Source organism: Python bivittatus, unplaced genomic scaffold, assembly GCF_059951505.1.
Source record: "Python bivittatus isolate LINGU-HERP-01145 unplaced genomic scaffold, Pbiv_v1 ctg000210_np1212, whole genome shotgun sequence".
NCBI lineage: Eukaryota > Metazoa > Chordata > Lepidosauria > Squamata > Pythonidae > Python > Python bivittatus.
The window spans coordinates 10,000,025-10,022,282 of record NW_028277053.1 but is presented as its reverse complement, the minus strand read 5'-3'; the positions used below and the strand labels follow the sequence as shown (position 1 = coordinate 10,022,282).

The following is a 22,258-nucleotide window of genomic DNA, read 5'->3' as shown; positions in this document are numbered from 1 at the left end:
CTACACAGCGGGCAGCCGGTCGCTTTCTTCTCCCGCGGACCTCCGGGAGGGTTTCAGGTTGGCTCGCGGGGCTGTTGGCCGGGAGGCTCCCTCGGGGCTCGGCAGCCTCGCCTCCCTCCCCTCCCCTCCCCTCCGTCCCTCCCTCCCTCCCTTTCCTCCGCGGCTGCTCCCCGGCGAGTGGGGTGCGGGCGCGCCGCCGGGCCCCTGCGGGAGGCCGACCGGGCACTGCGCTGGAGGGCCGGGCCGGGCCGCCGCGGGCTTCAGAGGCGCAGAGCCAGCGGCCGCCCGCCCCGCGCCCCCGGGGACGGGGAGCCGCAGCCCCGCGCGCAGCGCCCGGGAGCCGCGGCTGCTGCGGAGGCGCGCGCCCCGCTCCGGCCCGCCGCGCTCCCCGCTGCAGACGCTCCGCCGCGCTCGCCGCACGCCGACGGGGCGCGCCCCCGCCGGCTCCCCGCCCCAGCTGCCCGCCGGCCGCCGGAAGGCAGCCGGGCGGGCGTGGCGGCTGCGCTTCCCGGCTCCGCCTCCGGCCGGTCTCTTCCTGGCCGCCGAGGAATGCGCCTGGCACTCGGACGTCGCCCAGGACTGTCCCCGGCGCAGTCGAGAGCCGCCCGCGCATTCCTCCGGGCGCCCCGGTGCCTTCGACGAGCGGGAGCCTGGCAGGCGAAGGCTTCGCTGGGACCAAACGGTGATGAGCTGCGGGGGTTGGGCGGGGTAGCGTTTGGGCGAGCCAAGCCGGGTGGCATGGAATGTGCCCACTGGGTACAGCAGCGGCTCTCGGAAAAGGTAAGCAGGGTCAGACCCGGCGAGCAGTTGGACGAGACCACGGGGAAAGTCCAGGGGTGTCTGGGAAGTTCAAAAGCATCCCGCAAAAAGACGCAATCCTGTAATCCTGGCCCCGCAAAACCCTTCAAGGATATGGGTCTGAATCTAGCTTGGCTTAACAAGACGTTGCTTTTTAGGTGTGCATAATTATTTTTTGCAGTAAGCCTAGGGGATTCAGCCTTTTTAAAAAATCAGGTTCACACAGCACCCTGAACCAGTAAAGTAAGCAAATAGGCTCCGTTCTTTTCCCCTGCCAAGCCACAGAAGAACTAAACCAAGTTTAATCCCAAGGGGGTTCAGGGTTTGATGCCTCTAGGTCGTTTACGGATATGGTTAAGCACAGTGAGATGACAGGCATAGTTTGACAGAAATAGATGTGTCCATGAAATATTCCCAGAATGAACATTAAATATAAATTAAAAACAATAGATGTAATCATTGAAGCATTTTATATTCCAGAGGAAGATTCCTTATAGGTACAGTGACCATGTTTTCTTGGAAAAAATAAAGGGCAGACCTGAAAAAGGGGCAAATCTGAAACAGATTCATAAGGATAAAATGTTTTAAATTGTTTCTGTTTATAACTTTGCTTTACAAAAGAAAATTCAAGAGCAAAACCAAGAAAAGCTTTACAAAAGTGCATATTCTAATAAAATATCTCGCCTGTGGTGAGCTGGGCGGCTCTATAAATTGATTTAATAAATAAAAATATTTAAAATCAAGCAGTATATGTAAATTTGTTTAAAGATGACAATTCAATTTCCATATTTTTTGCATGAACGTAAAAGACTGTGCATTAAGTGGTACCATTTGTATGGTAAATGACCAAAATAAAGGACAGAATGAGTTTTTGAAAAATAAATAAATCTAAAGGATAGCTTTCTGAAATAAAGGGCTGTCCTTTATAATAAAGGACATACGGTTACTGTATTTACAGGCCAAGTCTGATCTCATCTAAAGACTGAAATTGATACATGGAAAGTTTTTCGGTCTTTTAATGGACAGAAGACTCTGGCACTAGTAATGTCATCAAGATTGGATGAATGATTTGAAAATAAAAGAGGGTTAGGGAAGGAGAATGTGGTTTGTTTGGTTTGGACTCAGCGTGTTGTGCAAACCCACCCAAGCAGTGGCGCGTTGCGAAGGCGCGCACGTGATCTCATGATCATAAATGCAGACCCATCTATGCCTTGGGGGCTGTGTTACCTCTCCTTGACTTGGGTTTTGTAAATGGGGGCTGGGGAAGGGCAGGAGTGGGCCAGAGCAAGTGGCAGCAGTGAGAAAGGGTTGGATGGAAGAGAGGGCTGCCAGAGGTGAGGGTCAGAATGAAAAGCGGGAGAAAGGCGTGCACGTGATCAAAAGCTGTCAGGAGGAAGGCTAAAGTTCACATACTGATTTTGAAATGAGCTAACTCAATCTTTGGCTGCAGGTTGCTCCCTAAAGGTGTAACCCTGGAAAAGTTTCCCAGGACAGGTTTTTAGCAACAGCAACAAAAAGAGAGTCATATATTGGCATGAGAGAGAGGGGGGAAAAAAAGAAAAGAAAAACCAATATTCATCCTCAAATCTTTTTTTTAAAGCCCAACCAAAATAAATAAATTACTCAAGCATAGATTTTAGAACCAGGGAAAAAGGACTGGAATGTTACTGTTGGAGGGAGCTAATTTTTCTGGGTCATGCTCCCCATTTTTTTCAGGTTTGGGGATGAAGTAAAGTCTCCTTGAAGTCAGGTTTGACTCCTAGTCATTTTGGGACTGTGGCTATGAGGTTTTTCTGGAGGCAGTACTGAAATGGCTTTCTGTTGTCCCCGTTAAGGGGGTCCTTTTAGTTTTCCAATTTAGCAGATCCCCTTGTGGTCTCCTAGTCAGCTACTAACCTGGGCTGACTGTGCTTAGCTTTGAAACCCCATCAAAGCCTGCCAGTTGCCACCATCACTTGAGCCAAGGGTTAACCGGGGCCAGTACAGGTCTGTTAGGCCTTGGGGCATGCATTTTCCACCTTCAGGGCAAAAAGGATGAAAAATGGCCCTCTCCAAATCAGCCTTTTTGCTGCTGCATGTCAGTGGAGTGCTCTGGGGGTGCTCAGAGGGGAGTGGGGCAAGAACAGGGCTGGAGGGTTGTATGTGGGCCAATCCCTGCCCTGCCGGGAAGAGTTTTTAAGAGCAATGTGTTGCTTTGTTGCATTGCAGAGGGAAAAAGCACTCGGGAACATGGCGGCTTTGAACTGGAAGCCATTTGTGTATGGAGGACTGGCTTCAGTCACTGCAGAATGTGGTGGGTAATTGAATTCTGAAATAATTGGGTGCAGGATTACTGCTAATTTATAAGACTGTCCAATAGTGGTTTAATTAGTATGAAAATGACCTTCGCATACAAACTTGCGTTGGCACAAAGGTCTTTGCACGCTCACAAGGCATGGCCGAGGTGGGCAGGGGCAGGACTCCACATGGCTGGGGCTATTCTCTATTTTATCGAATTTAATGCATTTGCAACATGTTTATTTTTTGGTTATTGTTCCCATATCCCAATTTCTTTAAAAAAAAAAAAAAAAGGTGACAGGTTTTCATTTCAGTTTTGGAATGAGCAAAAAGTCCAATAGAAGAGAATATCTGTAGCTCAGGGTTGAACTGTGGAGTTTTTGGTGCTCTCGGAGCTTGGTTGTTGGCTTGTAAGTGTTTCGTTACCCAACTAGGTAATATCACCAATGCGCTGATCATGTTACTTAGTTGGGTAATGAAACAACCAAGCTCAGGAAGTGAGAAATGCTGCCAAGTGAACTGGGTGAATTGAATGGGCAGCTGCCAGGAGGACTGGGGTTTAGTGAAGTGGCTGAAGGTTGGAGAGGAAAATGGATAGAAACTGGACCTCTCCTGTAAGAAAGACCTTATGGCCCATGTCTTCTTCCGTCCACTGTATCAAGGAAATACCACCCCTATATTTGGTGTTGTGGTTTAAGGCACCAGCCTAGAAACCAGGAGACCGGGAGTTCTAGTCCTGCCTTAGGCACGAAGCCAGCTGGGTGACCTTGGGCCAGTCCCGCTCTCTCAGCCCAGGAAGAAGAAGGCAAGGGCAACCCACTCCTGAAAATCTTGCCAAAAAGACTGCCAGACTTGTCCTGGCAGTCGCCAAGAATCAACACTGACTTGAAGGGACATACACAATGAAGACTTCAGTGTTATGCATATCTTCTGAGAGAGAAGTCTTATAAGTGTACAGTAACACTTATCCCTTAAAAAGAATGTAAGGAAGGAACAGGAATGAGATAAATTTTCATCCTTAAGAAATAACCTGGTGATAAATACGGAAGAGAGATGTTGGAGAAGGAGTGCCATGCTAGTTTATGGTGATAAAAAAAGCAGAAAGGGGCTAGTGGTCCTTTCCTACCTCACTTGAATTTTAATCCAACATCAGTCTAGCCCAGTGTTTCTCAACCTTGGCACCTTTAAGATGCGTGGACTTCAATTCCCATAATTGGTTGTGGAATGGCTGGCTGGGGAATTCTGGGAGTTGAAGTCCACGCATCTTAAAGTTGCCAAGGTTGAGAAACACTGCTCTAGCCATTCTGTGCATCTGATGACGTGAACTGCAGCTAAACAAAAGCATATGCCTTTTAATAAAATTTGTTAGTCAGAAAAGGAGCCACCAGACTCCTTCAGAAGAAAAATCAGTACCACACCTTCTTAATTAGAAGGCTGAAGTTGTCCTTCAAGTGGTTCTTAAAGACATCATGGCTACTTAAAAGGACCATGTATGGATTTTGTAATGTGAGGCAGACAGATAAGGAAGCCCCATCTGAACTGACCTCCATCTAGCCAATAAAGGGGTGATTTCAGGCTGTTCCCATGAAATTCATTGCGATTCTGTTTCCGTAAGTATCATTTTGTAGAGTTCCAAAGTTTAGGAGGACCGCAATGGGATCCAGTATTATGATCAAATTGCTCTGTGGGAAGAAGGTAAAATTGAGATTGGACCCCAGTACATGGCCCACTGCAGTCATGGAATGAAAATCAAACAGAAATTGCTTTTGACTAAGACAAACCAATTTTTAACCAGCTTAGTATTGTTTACAGAAATTGTTATTAAGGCTCTTAATAATCTTTTCCCAGCCTTACCTGGAGATAACTAAAACCTTATTTTAAAAGCATAGGCAAAGAAACTCAATCACATTGCAAAAGAAATCACAGATGGAATTATATGGCCATCTTAGAGATAGAAGTATAACTTGATCAGGGTAAATTCACTACTTTCATGCAGGCGCTTACTCTTAGATGCACTGACCAGCCCATCCTTCCTTTTCAACATGATTGTTGTACGCTGCCCAGAGTCGCTTCTTGTGAGTTGGGCAGCCATATAAGTGTGATTTAATAAATGCATAAACAAATAATAAACATGGGGAATCTGATTCTGAGGCCTGCCTGAAACAGCTGAATTATAAATTTTGAATTTTAGCAAGGATGAATTTTTTAAAAGGAATTTTAACTTCTTTAAAGTTTCTTTCAAACTAAATCTGCATTGTTATTGAATTTTGATACAATGTAAACTGGGGAAAGGAAAAAAATGAAGAAATGTCCAGGTTAAAAAAAAAAAAAAAAGACAGGAAATTGTTCCAAATTTAGAACACTTCTAAGCCTTCAGTGTAACTGGATGTTTTCAAAAGTGGTCAGTATTTTATTATTTTTAAGGGCATATGTTGCTAGGAATATTCTTTTCTACTGTCTGAGACTCGCTGTGTAACTCCCAGCCTCTTTGTGGCTCCTACTTCTACTTTTCTTTGACCAGCGTTTGATTTGTTATCTTAACTTGTGCTGTGTTGTGTTGTTACAAGTTTGTTTTGTTGTATTTCACACTTCACTTATTCTTAGTGCCTTGAGCAAAACTGTGGGATATACACAATAACAATAATATTCAGATATTCTAATAGGACAATGAAATAGGGGATGGAAATAGGACCTGTCATGGGACCTGATAAATATACATTTTTATTTTTAATGACATTAGCTGTTTTTAAAATAGATTTTTAAGGACCCCTCTACCCTGTGCATGTATATTATTCAAACAAGCATTATATATATTCTTTCCATTATATGTCAGAAACTAGGTTTCTCTAACTCTGGAATGTATACATTTTTGTAAATTTATAATTGATATAAACCAATTTTCTCTTGGGTATGAAGGTACTTTCCCAATTGATCTGACAAAAACGCGTCTCCAAGTACAAGGCCAGAAAAATGATGTAAAGCATAAAGAAATCCGTTATCGTGGAATGCTGCACGCGTTAGTGAAAATATTCAGGGAAGAAGGACCGAAGGCCTTATACTCTGGGTAAGATTTCTAATATGTCTATTTTGTGTATTGTTGAAAACGATTTAAACTGATATGTCTGTATGTAGTTAAATAGTTGGGTGTTACATCTTGGATTTTTAGATTATCTTAAACCTGATGTTTTACGTTAAAACTAATGTTTTGGCCCAGTTCTGAGTCACATCCTAGCTTATTTTCCTAGTATGTTAATTGATATTAAGCTGGCATTTCCCTCTTAGGAAAAAGGTATTTAAATGGTTTGTCTTTGAGAGAGCTGATGAATGGTATGAGAAATTGTACAGCTTTTTAAGTACAAATACTGCTTTTAAAGTTTGGGGTGTTCTAAATCTTTTCCCCCTGGGGTATACATTTATACACACACACCCATCCATCCGTCCATCCATTCCCAATAAGATTCGTTGTGAATGTGCTGAACGATTCTAGAAAAGCTCAGTGTCCCCTGGAATGCTCTATTTTTTTCTCCAGAAGAAGCTAATTCAAAACTTCTGAAATAAAATCTTTTGGAAAAGGAGCATTTCTGTCTCTCCTGCTTTGCACACAACAGTTGGTGATTTTTGCATTTATAGACGCTTCGGAACTTCCCTTGGAAGTCAGGCTTGGTTGGAGTTGGTAGAAGCCCGTATCCCCAGCTGAGAACTGTTTACAGCAGCAGCTAATTTAACCAATAATAATGGATATAAGAGAGCCAGTTTGGTGAAGTGGTTAAAGCACCATACTAGAAACCAGGAGGCCATGAGTTCCAGTCCCACCTTAGGCACGAAGCCAGCTGGGTGACCTTGGGCCAGTCCCTCTCTCTGCCCTAGGAAGAAGAAGGAGGCAAGGATAAACCACTTCCAAAAATCTTGCCCCCAAAAGTGCACAGATTGCTGTAAAGTTCATGATGAGGAAAAAGATCTAATTCCTCTCAGTAATGTCCAAGATTTTTCTGTGTCCTTACCTTGATGCCAACCCAATACCAACCCTTTTTGACCAAAATCTACTTGTGGGCAAAGGAATTCTTGCTTTCACTTTAAAATTGCAAATACTGTGAGTGTACAAGATTAGACTAGTCCAGGCAGTCAGCAGGAGTCAAGACTGGCTTGAAGGTACCAGATACATACAAAAACACACACACACACACACACACACACGTCTCTCTCAATTTGGGCCGATGGTCAAACCATCCCTGGAAGCCCTACACACTTCTGCCACCACCAAGACAGTCATAACCTCCCCACCTCAAGTATTATGTGTTTAGAAGACTGCGGGAAAGCCAGACCCCTGGTTTTACGTCCATTTCTTTGTTCTTGCAGAATTGCCCCTGCTATGTTACGCCAGGCCTCTTACGGAACTATAAAGATAGGCACTTACCAGAGCCTGAAAAGAATATTTATCGAACGGCCAGAAGGTGAGCGCATTTTCCAGACCTGAGCTGCGTTTCTTAGATGAAAGCCAAAGAGAGGTCGGAGTAGAGACTGTAGGGTGTATGCCATCAAGCTGGTGTCAACGCTTAGCAACCACTTTAGATTTTCTCCAGAAAGATAAAAGGGGATTTAGGTAAAATATATGGAGTAGATATTAGAGTATGTATTGTTATCAGAGTAATTTTGTGAGGTTGGTGATGTCATTTAATCTACCACACGACATTGCTAAGGTAACATCTGGCCTGCATTATACTGGCTAGGTTTTGGTGGAACCAGCCATGGTCTCTGTCACATTAATCCATAATGTGGTTAATTGGTTTGAGCAAAGCTTGTTAGGTGAACACAACATTGAGTGTTGTTCGCCAAGGTTTAGTGTGTTGGCAACTGTTTGCAAGCCACGCAAAGATAACAATGTCCTGGTTCATTTGGTGGCTAAACTATGATTTACTTTAACTGTGTGGTTATTTTAAAAGCCACACTTGTTTGGATTCTGCAGTAGATTAAGTCAAGTGATTCATTTTATAACTCAGCATGTGTGAAGCCAACTCACGCTGGAGCAGCGTGCGTTTGGTTCTTTTGACATAAATGTGTGCCCATCAGTAGGCAAATTTAGCATAGCTCATCTTAAGAATCGGAACGTGTGCAAGGAAAGCAAGTTCTTTCACATATATAAGCTTTCCTGCCATACTTTCATCTGTCTTCAATCAGGAGGGGAACCCCAGAGCAGATTGCTGGTCCCACCAGAGTGACCTAGCTAAGGGAGCTATTGCTACATGAATAGGACTTGGATTCCTACATTAGGTGAATATTGCCAGTCTGTTTCAGTACGGGTTCACTCTCTGCACCCCTCACTAGTCCAGCAAAAGTGGTGTTCTGCCATCACTATTTCAAAACATACTAAAGTGGGTAAAACTTTGATTTCCATGTTTTACTGATCCACCAGTTTGGTGCAGTAGTTAAAGCCATGGGCTAGAGACTGGGAGATCTACTGTAGTCCTGCCTTAGGCACAAAGCCATCTGGGTGACCTTGGGCCAGTCACTCTTTCTCAGCCCCAGGAAACAAACCACTTCAAAAAAATGTTGCCAAGAAAAGTGCAGGGACTGGTCAAGACCGATTTGGATACCAAAATATGAAGACTGAATGTAATGAACATTTTTGTTTCTGAAACAGATGAAACACTGGCCGTCAATGTATTGTGTGGGGTTCTGTCTGGTGTAATTTCATCTTCTATTGCTAACCCCACTGATGTCTTGAAGGTAAGCCCTAGACTTTTTGGAAATCAGATTGCTTTTGAGGTTCTCTTTTTAAGTAACATCCTTTCAGAGGAGAATAAGATGCCTGTCACTGCTTCTTTGTTGTTATAGAAATATAATGTGTGTAAATAACCATCATACAAAGCAAAATATATTGTTATGGTTCAGTTTTCAGATTTCCAGTAATTTTCAGCCTAGCTTTAAAGCCCAGTTTCCCAGGACCTTGCAAGGGGAATGCAGCTAAGCTAGTTCTTAAGTATCTCCATTTCACATTTGATATCTTCAGCCATTATAACTTTCTGAATCATCTGTTTGGAACGAGAGCTGATGTTCCAAAAACGTCTCAGTTCCTTCCCCAAGTAGTAGAAGGAGAGTCTTGGAGATCTGCACCATCAGTTGACTTGTAGATGCTGCAAGATTTCATCTTTGCTCCAAATAAGGAGGAAACCTGAATAAGTTTCACTTCCCATTAAAGTGGAATCAGGTTTGTTAGTTGGAATTTCTGTTAGGCCTGGCCTTACTTCTGGCGGTCCAGATCGATCAGTCTTGGAAAGCAAGTAAGAATCATGTCTGCTCACGCAACAGTTACACCACTGCAGTGTAGCTCATGTGGCATTGGCATTCATGCGTTCAGAAATCATCAGCATTAATGCAAACAAGGACTTTCTGCTGTAGCTTGCTGTCAGTAGAGTACATGACCTGTGTATAGAAGGTCCCAGCTGCTTAAACACTTAAAAGGGTTAAAAGGACCAGGGCTGAGTTTATGTGGAAGTATGGGAAACTGCAGCCAGGTGGAGTAAATAATATTGGCTGGGATCAGAGATAGGGAATTTGGGGGCCACTTTTCTTCTTCCTGCCTTGCCTGAGGGTTGTAGGGATGGGCCTGAGATTTTCAGCCCCACTCTTTTTAAAAAAGTTTTGGGATTGTTAAGGGGAGATGGATCTCGCAGATGCTTCAGCTAGCTATTTTGCCCTTAAATATCTGAATAGAAAAATCTGGCACATTTTTCTTGGGGACTGGGGAAGGTTTCAAAGCAAAATGAGTACTTTAAGTAGGACTGCAACTCTCCAGACAAATGCCAGTTATTTGTTGCTGTCTGGTGGGTATCCAGGTTTCTCCACCTGGATTTGCTAACTTAAATCACTTTTGCACTAGTAAGCCAGAGAAGGCCATTTTTCCCCTCTGTTGGACCAGCTCTTATCCTCTCTCTTCTCATGTATGTTAATATATTCCGAAGGGAACACTCTGTTGGGGTCATCATAAGGAAAAAAACCTTATCTGTACTGCAGCGTGTCATGAGAAGAAAATAGCTGAGCGTATCGGTAGTGTCTAATTTAAGAACTAGCCTACATTCTCATTCCTCTGCCTTTCCATTATAACAGTTCTTCCTGCTGTGAGGGTAATGCAATTCTGAATGAGCACCCAGCTCTTGAATCTGAGTTATTTTCAAGGAATTGGAAAATTGCTCTCAGCCTAATTTCATGCTTCCTTGGACTAATTTTAGAAGTCTTTGACAAGACCTCAAGAGCAATCTGCCATTCTTCTAGTAATCTACTGTTTAAGGAGGAAGAAAAGAAAAATAGAAAAGTGTTGGGGGTGGGGCGTGGGGGAAGAGGTGTTGGAAAAGCATCAGTGTTGAACTTCAGCTCTGGCCTGATCTGGTGCTTGTTTTAGCACTGCCAACCATAGCCGCGTAATGCTACTTCCCACGAGATATGCCCTGGAAACTATGGTTCTTGAGATAAAAGCTTGCCCATTGAAGCTCAATGTTATAATTAAAGTATTTTTCACAAAGCAATTTTTTGTTTTTATTACTTATGAGGCTTTATTTTCCTGCTCCCGAATGAGAGGCCTCGTAGCAGCCCTTGAAGAAAGATTTCTTGCCCTTGATGCAGGATGTTTATGCCCATTTTTTAAGTCCTTTACATCTTAGAGGTGAATTTTCCCATGTATGTTTGGTACAGTGTTCCCTTTGGAATATGTCAGATGCCCAGCAGTGTCTTTGCACTGCGTTTTTCTTTCTGGCCAATGAGAAGTGTTGTTTCCAAAAAAGGTTGATGTAAACCTTTCTTCTGTCAAGGGCTGCAACTTTCACAGGTTCACATTTTAGATAGGACTGGAACAAGGAGTCAGTTGAGCCAGAACCAAACGGCGGCAGAGATATCATGTTCTTTTCCTGTTCTCTTTCTGGACATACTCTTCTGTCTCTCCCCCAAAGGGCAAGTGGCCTAAAATGATCTCTCAAAGAAAGCCTTTGAAATTAAGCTACCCACCCCCGGTTTAAAGTTACATATGAGTCAGATGGATGCCAGCAAGTTGTTCCGATCGACTGCCCCATAGATATGAAAAGATGCATTCTTGTTATCATGGAAAGATGGGATGACTACTATATGTGACCCATTTTCTGTTCTTTCCTTTATATCCCAAATAAATCCTAGATCAGAATGCAAGCTCAAGGAAGTCTCATGGAAGGTGGAATGATTGGCAACTTCATGAATATTTATCATAATGAAGGCACGAGAGGCTTGTGGAAGGCAAGTTATTAAATACATTTCAGAAATCTGCCACCGTTATTCTGTTCCAGCTGAGTATATTCAGGGGACAGGCACTGCAAAAGAACTAGACTGTGGATTTTTTTTGTGGATCAGGCAAAAATATGTTTTTGAATTTAAAGTTGAAATTAATAATATTACATCTATCCTGGTTATAGATATATAAAAATATGTCTTGATTTGTGGATTTATTGGAGTCTTTCTCTCTGGAAGTTTCTAATGCTGCATAGAGCTCACTCTACTATCCATGACCTGACCTGGAAATTAATGAAAACACACAGAACCTGTAAGATTGGCCTGATCCTTGTGGGATGGAGAAATTCCTTACTGGTATCTCATTTGCTTCCATCCCTATGATTCTGAAATATTTGGGAGAAGCTCTTGCAATTTTTTCTGGAATCCTAAGAATTATTAACAGTTGGGTGGGTGGGGAGTTCAAGTATTTGATTTCACTCCAATTGACAGGTTCTGCTTTGGATTTTCTGTTGGGGGAATACAAATAATTCAGTTTCTTTGATGATGAGTGGCGTTTTGTCTGCTCATGTAGAGTTGCTGGGAGTTTTGCAGCATATAAATGTAATATATTAGGGTTGGTCGCACACTCAGCCAGATGTTTAGACTGGATTTGGCATTTTTGTCCCCCAGTCGAGTCCTTCCCAAGGACCTGGGATAGGCAGATGGTGGTTGATGGTGGTTGATGCTAAAGGTATTGTCGCAGGATGTGAGCTGTTCCAAGTAAAGCTGTCCTTTGCGATTGACTGATGGTGATTTTGTCAGTGCCAATGGTCCTCAAGTGGTGCTCCAGATGTTTTGGGATTGCACCCAAGGCGCTTATTACTGTTGTTACTACCTTTGCTTTCTTTTGCCACAGCTATTCGCTTTTTGTGATTTCCTCCAGTTCTTTCTTTTCTATTCTGCTGTCTCCAGGTACTGCAGTGTCCACTATCCAGACTTTTTTGTATTTCTTATCAACAATTGTGAAATCTGGGGTGTTGTGTGGCAGGTGCTTGTCTGTTTGAATTCGAAAGTCCCAGAGCACCTTGGCTCCTTCATTTTCTATTACTTTGTCTGTTTTGTGGTCCCACCAGTTCTTGCTTGCAGGCAAATGGTATTTCTTGCAGATATTCCAATGCACCATTGTTGCTACTTTGTCATGTCATTGTTTGTAGTCAGTCTGTGCAATCTTCTTGCAGCAGCTATCTAGGTGGTCCGCCGTTTCTTCAGCTTCTTTGCAGAGGCAGCATTTGCTGTTGCTGTCTTCTCACTTCTGGCTTTGTATGCATTTGTTCTTGTGCAGCCAGAATTAGCCCCCCATCTCTTTCTTCAACTTTCCTGCTCTTAGCCATTGCCAGGTCTTGTTATCTGCTCTGCCTGCTAGTTTGTTAATGCACTGGTCATGTAATACTTTACCTTGACACGTCTCTTTTCTATTCTTCATTTGGTCTTTCAGATATGCTGGTTTGGTCTATTTGGTATTCAGTAAGCCTTCGTGGTATACTAGCTTCATTTATCTTCTTTACTGTCCTTCAGAAATTCTTCCAATGCCCTTTTTTCTTCTTCAACTCTCTGGTGTACTTGTAACATTCCATGCCCACCATGCTCCTGTCAACATCGCTGCATGGATGAAGGGCATGATTCATTGTCATTATTTTTCTGGTCTTCCTCTCCAGGGCTTCTAGTTCTGCTTGAGTCCAGTCCACTATTCCAGCTGTGTATCTAATGACTGAAATTGCCCAGGTGTTAATTGCCTTGATGGTATTTCGGCCACTGAGTTTGACTTTAAGATCTTCTTCACTCTTCTGATGTATTCACTACTAACCTTCTTCTTGACTTCAGTGTGCTTGATGTTGTCAGCCTGAAGGATGCTCAAGTGTTTGTAGTGATCTTCTTCATCCATACTCTTGATGCTGTTTCCATTGGGCATCTTGATTCCTTCAGTTTTCACTATTTTTCCCTTGTTGATGGTAAGGGTGGCATATTTGTCCAGTCCAAACTCCATTACAATATCTTGGCTATCCATTTGGACAGTGTTGCACAGCGATTCCATTTCAGGTGGTGTTTTTCCATACCGCTTCAGTTCATCCGTGTAAAGGAGGTGGGATAACCTGGCAGATGTTTTGATGTTTGATAGCCATGGCCTGACTTGTTCAGTATTGTTAACAGAGGAATCAATGCAATGACAAACAGTAGCGGTGATAGTGAGTCTCCTTGAAAGATTCTTCTCTTGATGCTAACCTCTCCCAGTCTATCACCATTGACCAGCAACTGTGTCTTCCATTCTCCATTTATCTTTGCACAAAGCTTCTGATGTTTCTACTGACTCCTGTTGTTTCTAGGCACTTGATTATCCAGCCATGTGGCAGGGAGTTGAATGCCTTCTTGTAATCAATCCAAACTACATTCAAGTTGGTCTTCCTTCTCTTGCAGTTTTCCAAAATCATCCTGTCAATTAGGAGTGATCTTTTGTCTCTCTGCTGTTTGGGTGGTTTCCTTCCTGCTCAGGTGGAAAGAGCTTGTTTTCAACTAGATGCTGTAATATCAGTTATAATACCAGTTGTTGTTATGTTATATTTTATTTTTATCAAAAAAAAGTTTGGCTAAAGAGTGCCTCCAACATGGGAAAAGGTGGAGGAGGGGGAGTTTGCTGATTTGTTTCCAAACGGCCCACCTCTAAAAATTGGAGCTAAAAAAAAGAACCAAATGCATTAATTAGTGTTTTTCAAGCTATGTTCTGCAGAACCCCCGACTTCTGTGAGAATGTGATGGGGTTGCATGAGAAACTAAAGGGACAAGGGGGGAAGCCTCTGGGAATATTTTTTTTAAAATAACTAATAGGTTCAATGGCCTGAAAACCTTTGAAAACCCCTATCCTAAACAAAACATTCCTTTAGCTGCCAGGTTGGGAAGAACTAACTGTTCATTGTGGTTGCTTCCTGGTCAGGACAGGACCATTTTTACTGTGTTGAATTCAATCCTTGATCATACAGGGATCCTAAAGACAGAGAAAACTTTCCAGATTTTCAAAAAGCTTTTTTTAAAAAAAGCACAAAAAAAAAAAAGATTGATTTATAAAACTTCTATCCCATACAGTATTTTCAGAATTAAGGATTATCCCAGAGTAGAATAGTTCAATAAAGAAGTTAATATCAAAAATAAAACTGTAAACCATTTTTTAAAGAACAATTTGCTTTATTTTACAATATGGTTTCCCCCTTTTTTCACAGGGAGTCTCTCTTACCGCCCAAAGAGCTGCTGTGGTCGTTGGTGTAGAGCTGCCAGTCTATGATCTTGCCAAAAAGCGTATAATTCTCAGTGGGTTCATGGGAGACACAATATATACTCACTTTCTGTAAGTCCTGAAAGCACCTTTTAAGAGATCGAATAGACAGAATTGCCCGAAGGGTTTCTAACATTCCACGTTGAATCAATCTGTATGATTTTAACCAGAAGGGAAAAGTCCAGACCTCTTCCGTGGCATACTTTGGGAAAACAGAACAGTCACATGTGCTGTTCTGATTTCTTATTCACTGGGGAAGGGAAGGGAAGGGAAGGGTCATTGCGATAATACTCCTCTGAATTTCTGTTAGAGCAAGTTTTACCTGCGGCTTGGCTGGAGCTCTGGCATCCAACCCCATCGATGTTGTGAGAACGCGGATGATGAATCAGAAAACATTGCCAACTGGACCCCAGCATGGCTACAAGGGTACTTTAGACTGCTTGCTTCAGGTCAGTAGACTTCATTTAGTAGCAAGAACAAAGTTCGAGAAAAGACACATTCCTGAACAAGATTTGGAGTATTCTGTATTGGAGAATATGGAAACTGTTTCAGACCGTGATTGTAATTGTTATTTGGTTCAACCTCATCAGTCCCAAGCTTCACAGGCAAAGGATGATGGGGAGGTGTGGCCCAAAACATCTGGATAACATCTATTTGTTAATTATTATGAACTGACCTTTAGACTCTCTTTGCTTTCATTCTTGGTGCACCTGGGGAAAGAGGAAGCTTCCTGCTTTTATTTTAAATCAAAGTGCAGTTTTCCATCGGGAAGGAACCTCTTCAGACCTTTGCTTGAACTCCTAAGGTTTAAGCAGTGTAGGGAAGAGATTCCTCTCTTGCACACAAGGAGGCTGAAAGTACCTGCAGGTGGGAGTCATAATCAGGCCCAAGAGCTAAACCATCCAAAGCCCTTCTCCCTTGGGTCTAATGATGGATGGGTGGGGGGATAAATCACCAGCCCCTCTCTTTCCCAATATGGTCATCTGTCTCCCAGGTTCAGTCAACTTCAAGCCACCTCAAGTAGTTCTTCCCTAGGAACTAATTCTTGGAGAAACGTTCAGCAGGAGATCCTTAACAGCATCTTAGAAGGCCCGTTTGTAGGCACCTTGGCCAGGCAGCTTGGAAAAGAGGCTCTCACCATTAGTGGCAAGATCCACCATCCAATCTTCATTCATCCTTGATCTGTGATATGAGATGGGATGGGAGGTCCTTCAGTTTGCAGATAGGGAAAGAGATTGTGTCTCCTATATTGAGCGTTGATTATACAATATTCAGAGATTCTCACTTATTTTTCACAGACCTGGAGGTATGAAGGATTTTTTGCATTGTACAAAGGATTCTGGCCAAACTGGTTGAGGCTTGGTCCTTGGAATATTATTGTATCCTTTTTCCATAAATCTTCAGATGTCTACATAAAATGTAAAATTCTCTTTAAAAAAAAGTAAGTGAGTACCCAGTTATGGCAAATGAACATAATGCTTACTTTGGTTTCTCTGTCTTAAAATCTTTCTGTCTAGTAATCAATTTATTGCAGGGTATTTACAATTTGAAACAACTGTCATTTAGTCAACAATAAGAATCCTCCACTGATACATAATCCTGTGGAAGCAAATGCTTTCTGGATATTACAGTGGGGCAAAAAAGTATTTAGTCAGCCACCAATTGTGCAAGTTCTCCCACTTAAAAAGATGAGAGAGGCCTGTAATTTTCATCATAGGTATACCTCAACTATGAGAGACAAAATGGGGAAAAAAATCCAGAAAATCACATTGTCTGATTTTTAAAGAATGTATTTGCAAATCATGGTGGAAAATAAGTATTTGGTCAATATCAAAAGTTCATCTCAATACTTTGTTATATATCCTTTGTTGGCAATGACAGAGGTCAAACGTTTTCTGTAAGTCTTCACACACTGTTGCTGGTATTTTGGCCCATTCCTCCATGCAGATCTCCTCTAGAGCAGTGATGTTTTGGGGCTGTCGCTGGGCAACACGGACTTTCAACTCCCTCCAAAGGTTTTCCATGGGGTTAAGATCTGGAGACTGGCTAGGCCACTCCAGGACCTTGAAATGCTTCTTACGAAGCCACTCCTTCGTTGCTCAGGCAGTGTGTTTGGGATCATTGTCATGCTGAAAGACCCAGCCACGTTTCATCTTCAGTGCCCTTGCTGATGGAAGGAGTTGTTCACTCAAAATCTCACGACACATGGCCCCATTCATTCTTTCCTTTACACAGATCAGTCGTCCTGGTCCCTTTGCAGAAAAACAGCCCCAAAGCATGATGTTTCCACCCCCATGCTTCACAGTAGGTATGGTGTTCTTTGGATGCAACTCAGCATTCTCTCTCCTCCAAGCACGACAAGTTGAGTTTAGACCAAAACATTCTACTTTGGTTTCATCTGACCATATGACATTCTCCCAATGATCTCTTCTGGATCATCCAAATGCTCTCTAGCAAACTTCAGACGGGCCCAGACATGTACTGGCTTAAGCAGGGGGACACATCTGGCACTGCAGGATTTGAGTCCCTGGCAGCATAGTGTGTAACTGATGGTAGCCTTGGTTACTTTGGTCCCAGCTCTCTGCAGGTCATTCACTAGGTCCCCCTGTGTGGTTCTGGGATTTTTGCTCACCGTTCTTGTGATCATTTTGACCCCACGAGGTGAGATCTTGCGTGGAACCCCAGGTCGAGGGAGATTATCAGTGGTCTTATATGTCTTCCATTTTCTAATTATTGCTCCCACAGTTGATTTCTTCACAGCAAGCTGCTTGCCTATTGCAGATTCAGTCTTCCCAGCCTGGTGCAGGTCTACAATTTTGTTTCTGGTGTCCTTCGACAGCTCTTTGGTCTTGGCCATAGTGGAGTCTGAAGTGTGACTGTTTGAGGTTGTGGACAGGTGTCTTTTATACTGATAGCAAGGTCAAACAGGTGCCATTACTACAGGTAACGAGTGGAGGACAGAGGAGCCTCTTAAAGAAGTAGTTACAGGTCTGTGAGAGCCAGACATCTTGCTTGTTTGTAGGTGACCAAATACTTATTTTCCACCATGATTTGCAAATAAATTCTTTAAAAATCAGACAATGTGATTTTCTGGATTTTTTTTTTCATTTTGTCTCTCATAGTTGAGGTATACCTATGATAAAAATTATAGGCCTCTCTCATCTTTTTAAGTGGGAGAACTTGCACAATTGGTGGCTGACTAAATACTTTTTTGCCCCACTGTAATTAACTCAAAGCTCATTCATTTTCTACACTGATAATAGTGGGACCATAATAGCAGGTGTATGCAATTTTTATTTACCAAGTTATTTAATTTCTTGCTAATTTGTATTATTTTGGTGTAGAGATTAAAAATACTTTGTTTCACTTGCTTTTTATCCTATAAGAAAGCATTCTGTAAGAAGTGTGATGTATTTAATACTTTTTAAGACAGATTGCTCTGACTTCCTTATTCTGAAATACACTAGTGAGTGGCTGATGTTGGAAATGGTCTGTTTCAAGGTCTTACGACTTGAACACATTTTCCATCCCATAATAAGAACATAGGAATCTCTATGGATGGAGTTGATTTCTTCATTAAGACATACTTTTAATGAATTATAAGATTAGAATGGGAACTCTGTTAAGAAATTTGGATATAAAAAATGTTTGGGTTTTTTTTTCTGTATCTATTCTATTCTTAATCCCCTTAAGTGATGTCATAATAGTTGAACCAAATAAAAACACCTTTAAAACCATATTAAAATATATTAGATGTTATAGAATAATAGCAGGCAATAAAGCTGTTGAATAAATGTAAAAGCAAAAAAATAGTAACAATAAAGTTCAAAATGTTACCACCAATGGAGTACAAGTTGGTGGCTTGTGAAATGGGGACTGGAGATCCAAATTCAAGATTCTTGTATATACATATCATAGCAAGCAAATATTAATCCATGTCTTTTTAGCATTCTCTTAATCTCCAGTTGTAAAAGTCTGGATGGAATTTTAAAAAGGACTTAGAATGCACTGGACAGGGGAATTATTACATATATAAAAAGGAAGTAAAATTCTGCCTAAATATATTCAACAAATCTACCTGTTTGAGACACTACAAGAAGTGTGAGCAGATTTGCTGTAAAAACAAGAGGAAAGGGAACTAGATGTAATTAAAGAGCCTCTCTCATTTAGCAGCAACTCAACACTGCCTTTTTTCCTTAATGTCAAGCACTAGTTCTTTGTAACTTATGAACAGCTGAAGAACTTGGAATTCTGACATTCTGAAAATTGAAGATATTGAGTCTTCTCTTGGTGAACTTAACCTTCACGTGCTCTTTTGGGTATTATTCAACTAAAGGTTGCAGAATTGAGAAAATCAAGTTGTCGGTGCAAGAATGTTAAATCTTAAAGTTCTCAAGTATTACAGAACAGTGTGTAACTTGAGACTGGAATAGACCTTAGCACTGGGCTTGAAATTCATCTTCCATAAATATTATGAATATTTCAATATTAGGACTTGACATGTCTGAATGGGAACAAGTGAAATTAATCATTTGGTGTAGGGCTTCTTTCAGTCACTGTTCATTTAAAATGAGCTGTTTCCAGTGGTCAATAGCTAATGTGTTCACAATTTTGAGAACTTTCACACCAAAGACTAGGCCATGGCTAAAACACACTTCATAAAGCATCCTATTGTATAGAATAGCATTGCATAAATAATCTGCAAAGCATGTCTGCAAAAAAGTTGAAAATTCTTTTTCTCTTGAAACATGTCAGTGCCATTTCTTTTTAATTTAGCATTACATTAATGCTGAATTAAATTAATTACTGGGAGGTTTCAGTAGTGTCTTAATATTTTGCCCCCAACTGACAATCTGAGTAGACCTAATCCCACATATTTTTATTTAGAAAGATTCTGTTGTGGACAACAGGTGAACCCTTGCATAAACACCACTTGACTATGCTTTTTGGAATGGTGTTAACCCTACTCCATGTTTTGAGACAATAATAATAATAATCATTATAAGCAATGTTGAAATTATGAAGACCCATTCATATGTGCCAAGTTATTACAGCTATATTGTATTCAGGTTAGAGTATGTTGAAGAGACCTGATTTTTCTTTCATTTCCCTGGACTGTGTCCAGAGAATCCACTAACATCTTAAGCCTAGATGATGTTTAGTGGTTGTTAAGAAGAGTACATAATGTCATCACTTCTCAGAGGGTGTTGCCTTATGTATAAGCAAGTCCTTCTCCCTAAGATATTTAAGATTAGGGTTGCCATGGCTACAGACATGATTGTGGGCCTACATGGGACCACCGTTTTGGAAAAGTTTCTACAATTCCCTTGCCTTCATGACACAGATACATGTGATCTTTCCAGTCAAATGGGAATGTTATATATGTTTCCAGTTCTGCATAAAAGTATTTTTTACATAGGATTGTAATGTTTCAGGCGTAATGTTTAAGATTGCCTAGGTGAGCTCCTTGAGACATTTGTCAAGAGAAGTTGGACTGCCAGCTTGAGACGTGCAAACTCAGGCCACATTGATGAAACATTTTTATTATACATGACACGCAAATGACAATGTTGTCTCTTCTTGGAAAACAGCTTCACTGAAATCTGCATCCTGACCAGGTCAACTTTGCTAAAACCAAAGGTTAATAATGTGTTTGTCACACTTCGTTTTTAGATTCTGTTTCCAGAGAGTACCTTTGGAGAATATGAATATAATTATAGTTTGTGAGTAGAAACAAAGATTTAGGTATCTGTATGGAAGTAGTTGAAATCCTTTGTAACACAGTTGCAATGCCAGCAGTACACAGTTTAAGGAATGTCAGTTTTCCCTTCAGTGTTGAAGATGCACAAGCCACTTTTTACATTCATATTGACAAAAGTTTCTTTCCTTACAGAATTTTAAAGCTTGAAATGACAGGTTGTGCTCTTGTGGTCACTTTATTAGGAGTATGTGAAAACGGGTAAAATATTTTTGTGCGAATCGTGAAACAAGTTGAGGTTTAATCCATGAGGGTAATCCATACATTTTGAATTCTAAGATTCAGACCAGTTTTTAATGATTGTTCAGCAGAATACGTGAGACAAAAGTAGAACTGATTCTTTTTTTTTAAATTAGAAAACAAGGGCTAGTTTCATTATTAACAAATCTATTCTGAATTTATATTCTGTCTTCAAGGGCACAGACAGCTTTTACGGAGTTGCAGACATACCTGCCCCTCCTCTTTGTTTATCATGTAAAAGTGTAACATTTTATCAATAACAGATATAGATGTCTGGTACAAGCCACAGGTCCATCACGCATCTCATGATGTCATCGTGCAGATGATGCCCATAATGTACTTTGCACAATTTGTGTAATGACACACTTGCTTCACTTGCCCCTCCTTCTCTAGCAGGCACCCTTGATGACATGGTTGATTTTTCCATACCAAAATGTAACCTGTATTTTTTGAAAATATCTGTCTTTTCCATGGTGCATGTAGTCGTTCCTTCTCCAGCTCTCCTCTTTCCAATCAGATCACAAGAAATGATTTAGTGTATTGAACTGGAAGAATGTGTGGCCATGCTTGAAACACTCACAATAAATGTCTGAGTGATTGATTGAGTCACATGTGGTAGTTCATCCCTAGTTCCAGCATTCCAGCTGCAGCAGCAGCAGCTTCAGACCATTTAGCCATGCAGACCATCTTTCATGCAGAAGTTGCCACGCACACCCATCAAAAAACAGATCTGAAGTTCAGAATACCAGCAGTGGGGAAAAGGCTGTTTATTGCCTAAGCAGACGTGTGCTTTTTTTAATGGCACAATTTTTTTGTTTGAGAAACCCTTTTTTGTTTGCTTCCAGTCTTTGGTCCTGGGAAGTATCTGGAAACGCCCCCCCCCCCCGCCCCGTGAATTTAGATTATGGAAGACTCTTCTGAAAATCAGGCCAAGAAGGTTAAATTGTAGTGATTACCAAAGAGTGATCAAGTGGTCTAGGCATTTGGTTTCGCAGGTAAACAGGGCAAGCTAGCTGTTCAGAAATGTGTTCCTGGAAGGTTTGTGCCTATAAGGGTATGTGTGTTCCATTAAAACACATTCTTGTAAATTAAAATGACAATTCCTTCTCGTGCTGCTCCATTGAATTGCTGGAATGGTATATTAAAATGAAAGCAGCTGGTTTAATGCCACAATTTTTCAAAATTGTTAATATGTCCGTTACAACTATTATGCTGTTAATGCCCATTTTGAATGTTTATTTGCCAGGTTGTTAATGGTTGTTGTAATACTATTTATTTGTGCATGTTCTGCACCGTTTGTTAATAAGCTTTCATTATTTTGAATGTTCAGACTTTATTTCAGTAAGAAGGTCATCTAGATTTTTTTTAAGGTTATGCAGAAGAACACTGAAATTGCTGACAGTGGATATGTTGGTTAATGTCTTCCTATCAAGGGAAAGTCTTGACTTGGTTGAACCTTTATCTGCAAGAATAAACATCATTTTGTTTTACTTAATGTTGTGTGTCAGATTCATCTGCTGAGAAATGTTTTTGCATATGCAACCAGACACAAAAATTAACAATTCTGAGAACAAATATACAGTTCCAAAGGCTTTATGCTGTGTAGTATTTAGTGTAGTGGTTATGGTTCAGGG

General features: G+C 41.4%; 1 protein-coding gene across 2 annotated transcripts; it reads left to right on the top strand.

Moving 5' to 3' along the window:
* The first annotated feature begins 200 nt into the window (after positions 1–200).
* SLC25A30 (solute carrier family 25 member 30) lies at positions 201–21,419 on the top strand. 2 transcript variants are annotated; one of them, XM_007436483.3, is made up of 10 exons: positions 201–682; positions 3,007–3,091; positions 5,992–6,139; positions 7,432–7,526; positions 8,714–8,799; positions 11,236–11,331; positions 14,574–14,698; positions 14,937–15,075; positions 15,925–16,005; positions 18,840–21,419. In XM_007436483.3, the coding sequence occupies exons 2-10, from the start codon at positions 3,028–3,030 to the stop codon at positions 18,879–18,881; spliced, it is 876 nt and encodes a 291-aa protein (XP_007436545.1). In that variant the 5' UTR covers positions 201–682; positions 3,007–3,027; the 3' UTR covers positions 18,882–21,419. The 2 variants fall into 2 exon arrangements, with proteins under 2 accessions (XP_007436545.1, XP_007436543.1); XM_007436481.3 differs by having other exon boundaries at positions 540–780.
* The last annotated feature ends 839 nt before the right edge of the window (positions 21,420–22,258 follow it).

What these genes read in the sequence shown, in the direction of transcription:
- SLC25A30 (XM_007436481.3), top strand. Translation starts at nt 550, where the DNA reads ATGCGCCTGGCACTCGGACGTCGCCCAGGACTGTCCCCGGCGCAGTCG. An exon ending in TTCAGTCACTGCAGAATGTG is followed by an intron (nt 3,092 to 5,991) that starts GTGGGTAATTGA and finishes TTGGGTATGAAG; the next exon opens with GTACTTTCCCAATTGATCTG. An exon ending in ACCCCACTGATGTCTTGAAG is followed by an intron (nt 8,800 to 11,235) that starts GTAAGCCCTAGA and finishes AATAAATCCTAG; the next exon opens with ATCAGAATGCAAGCTCAAGG.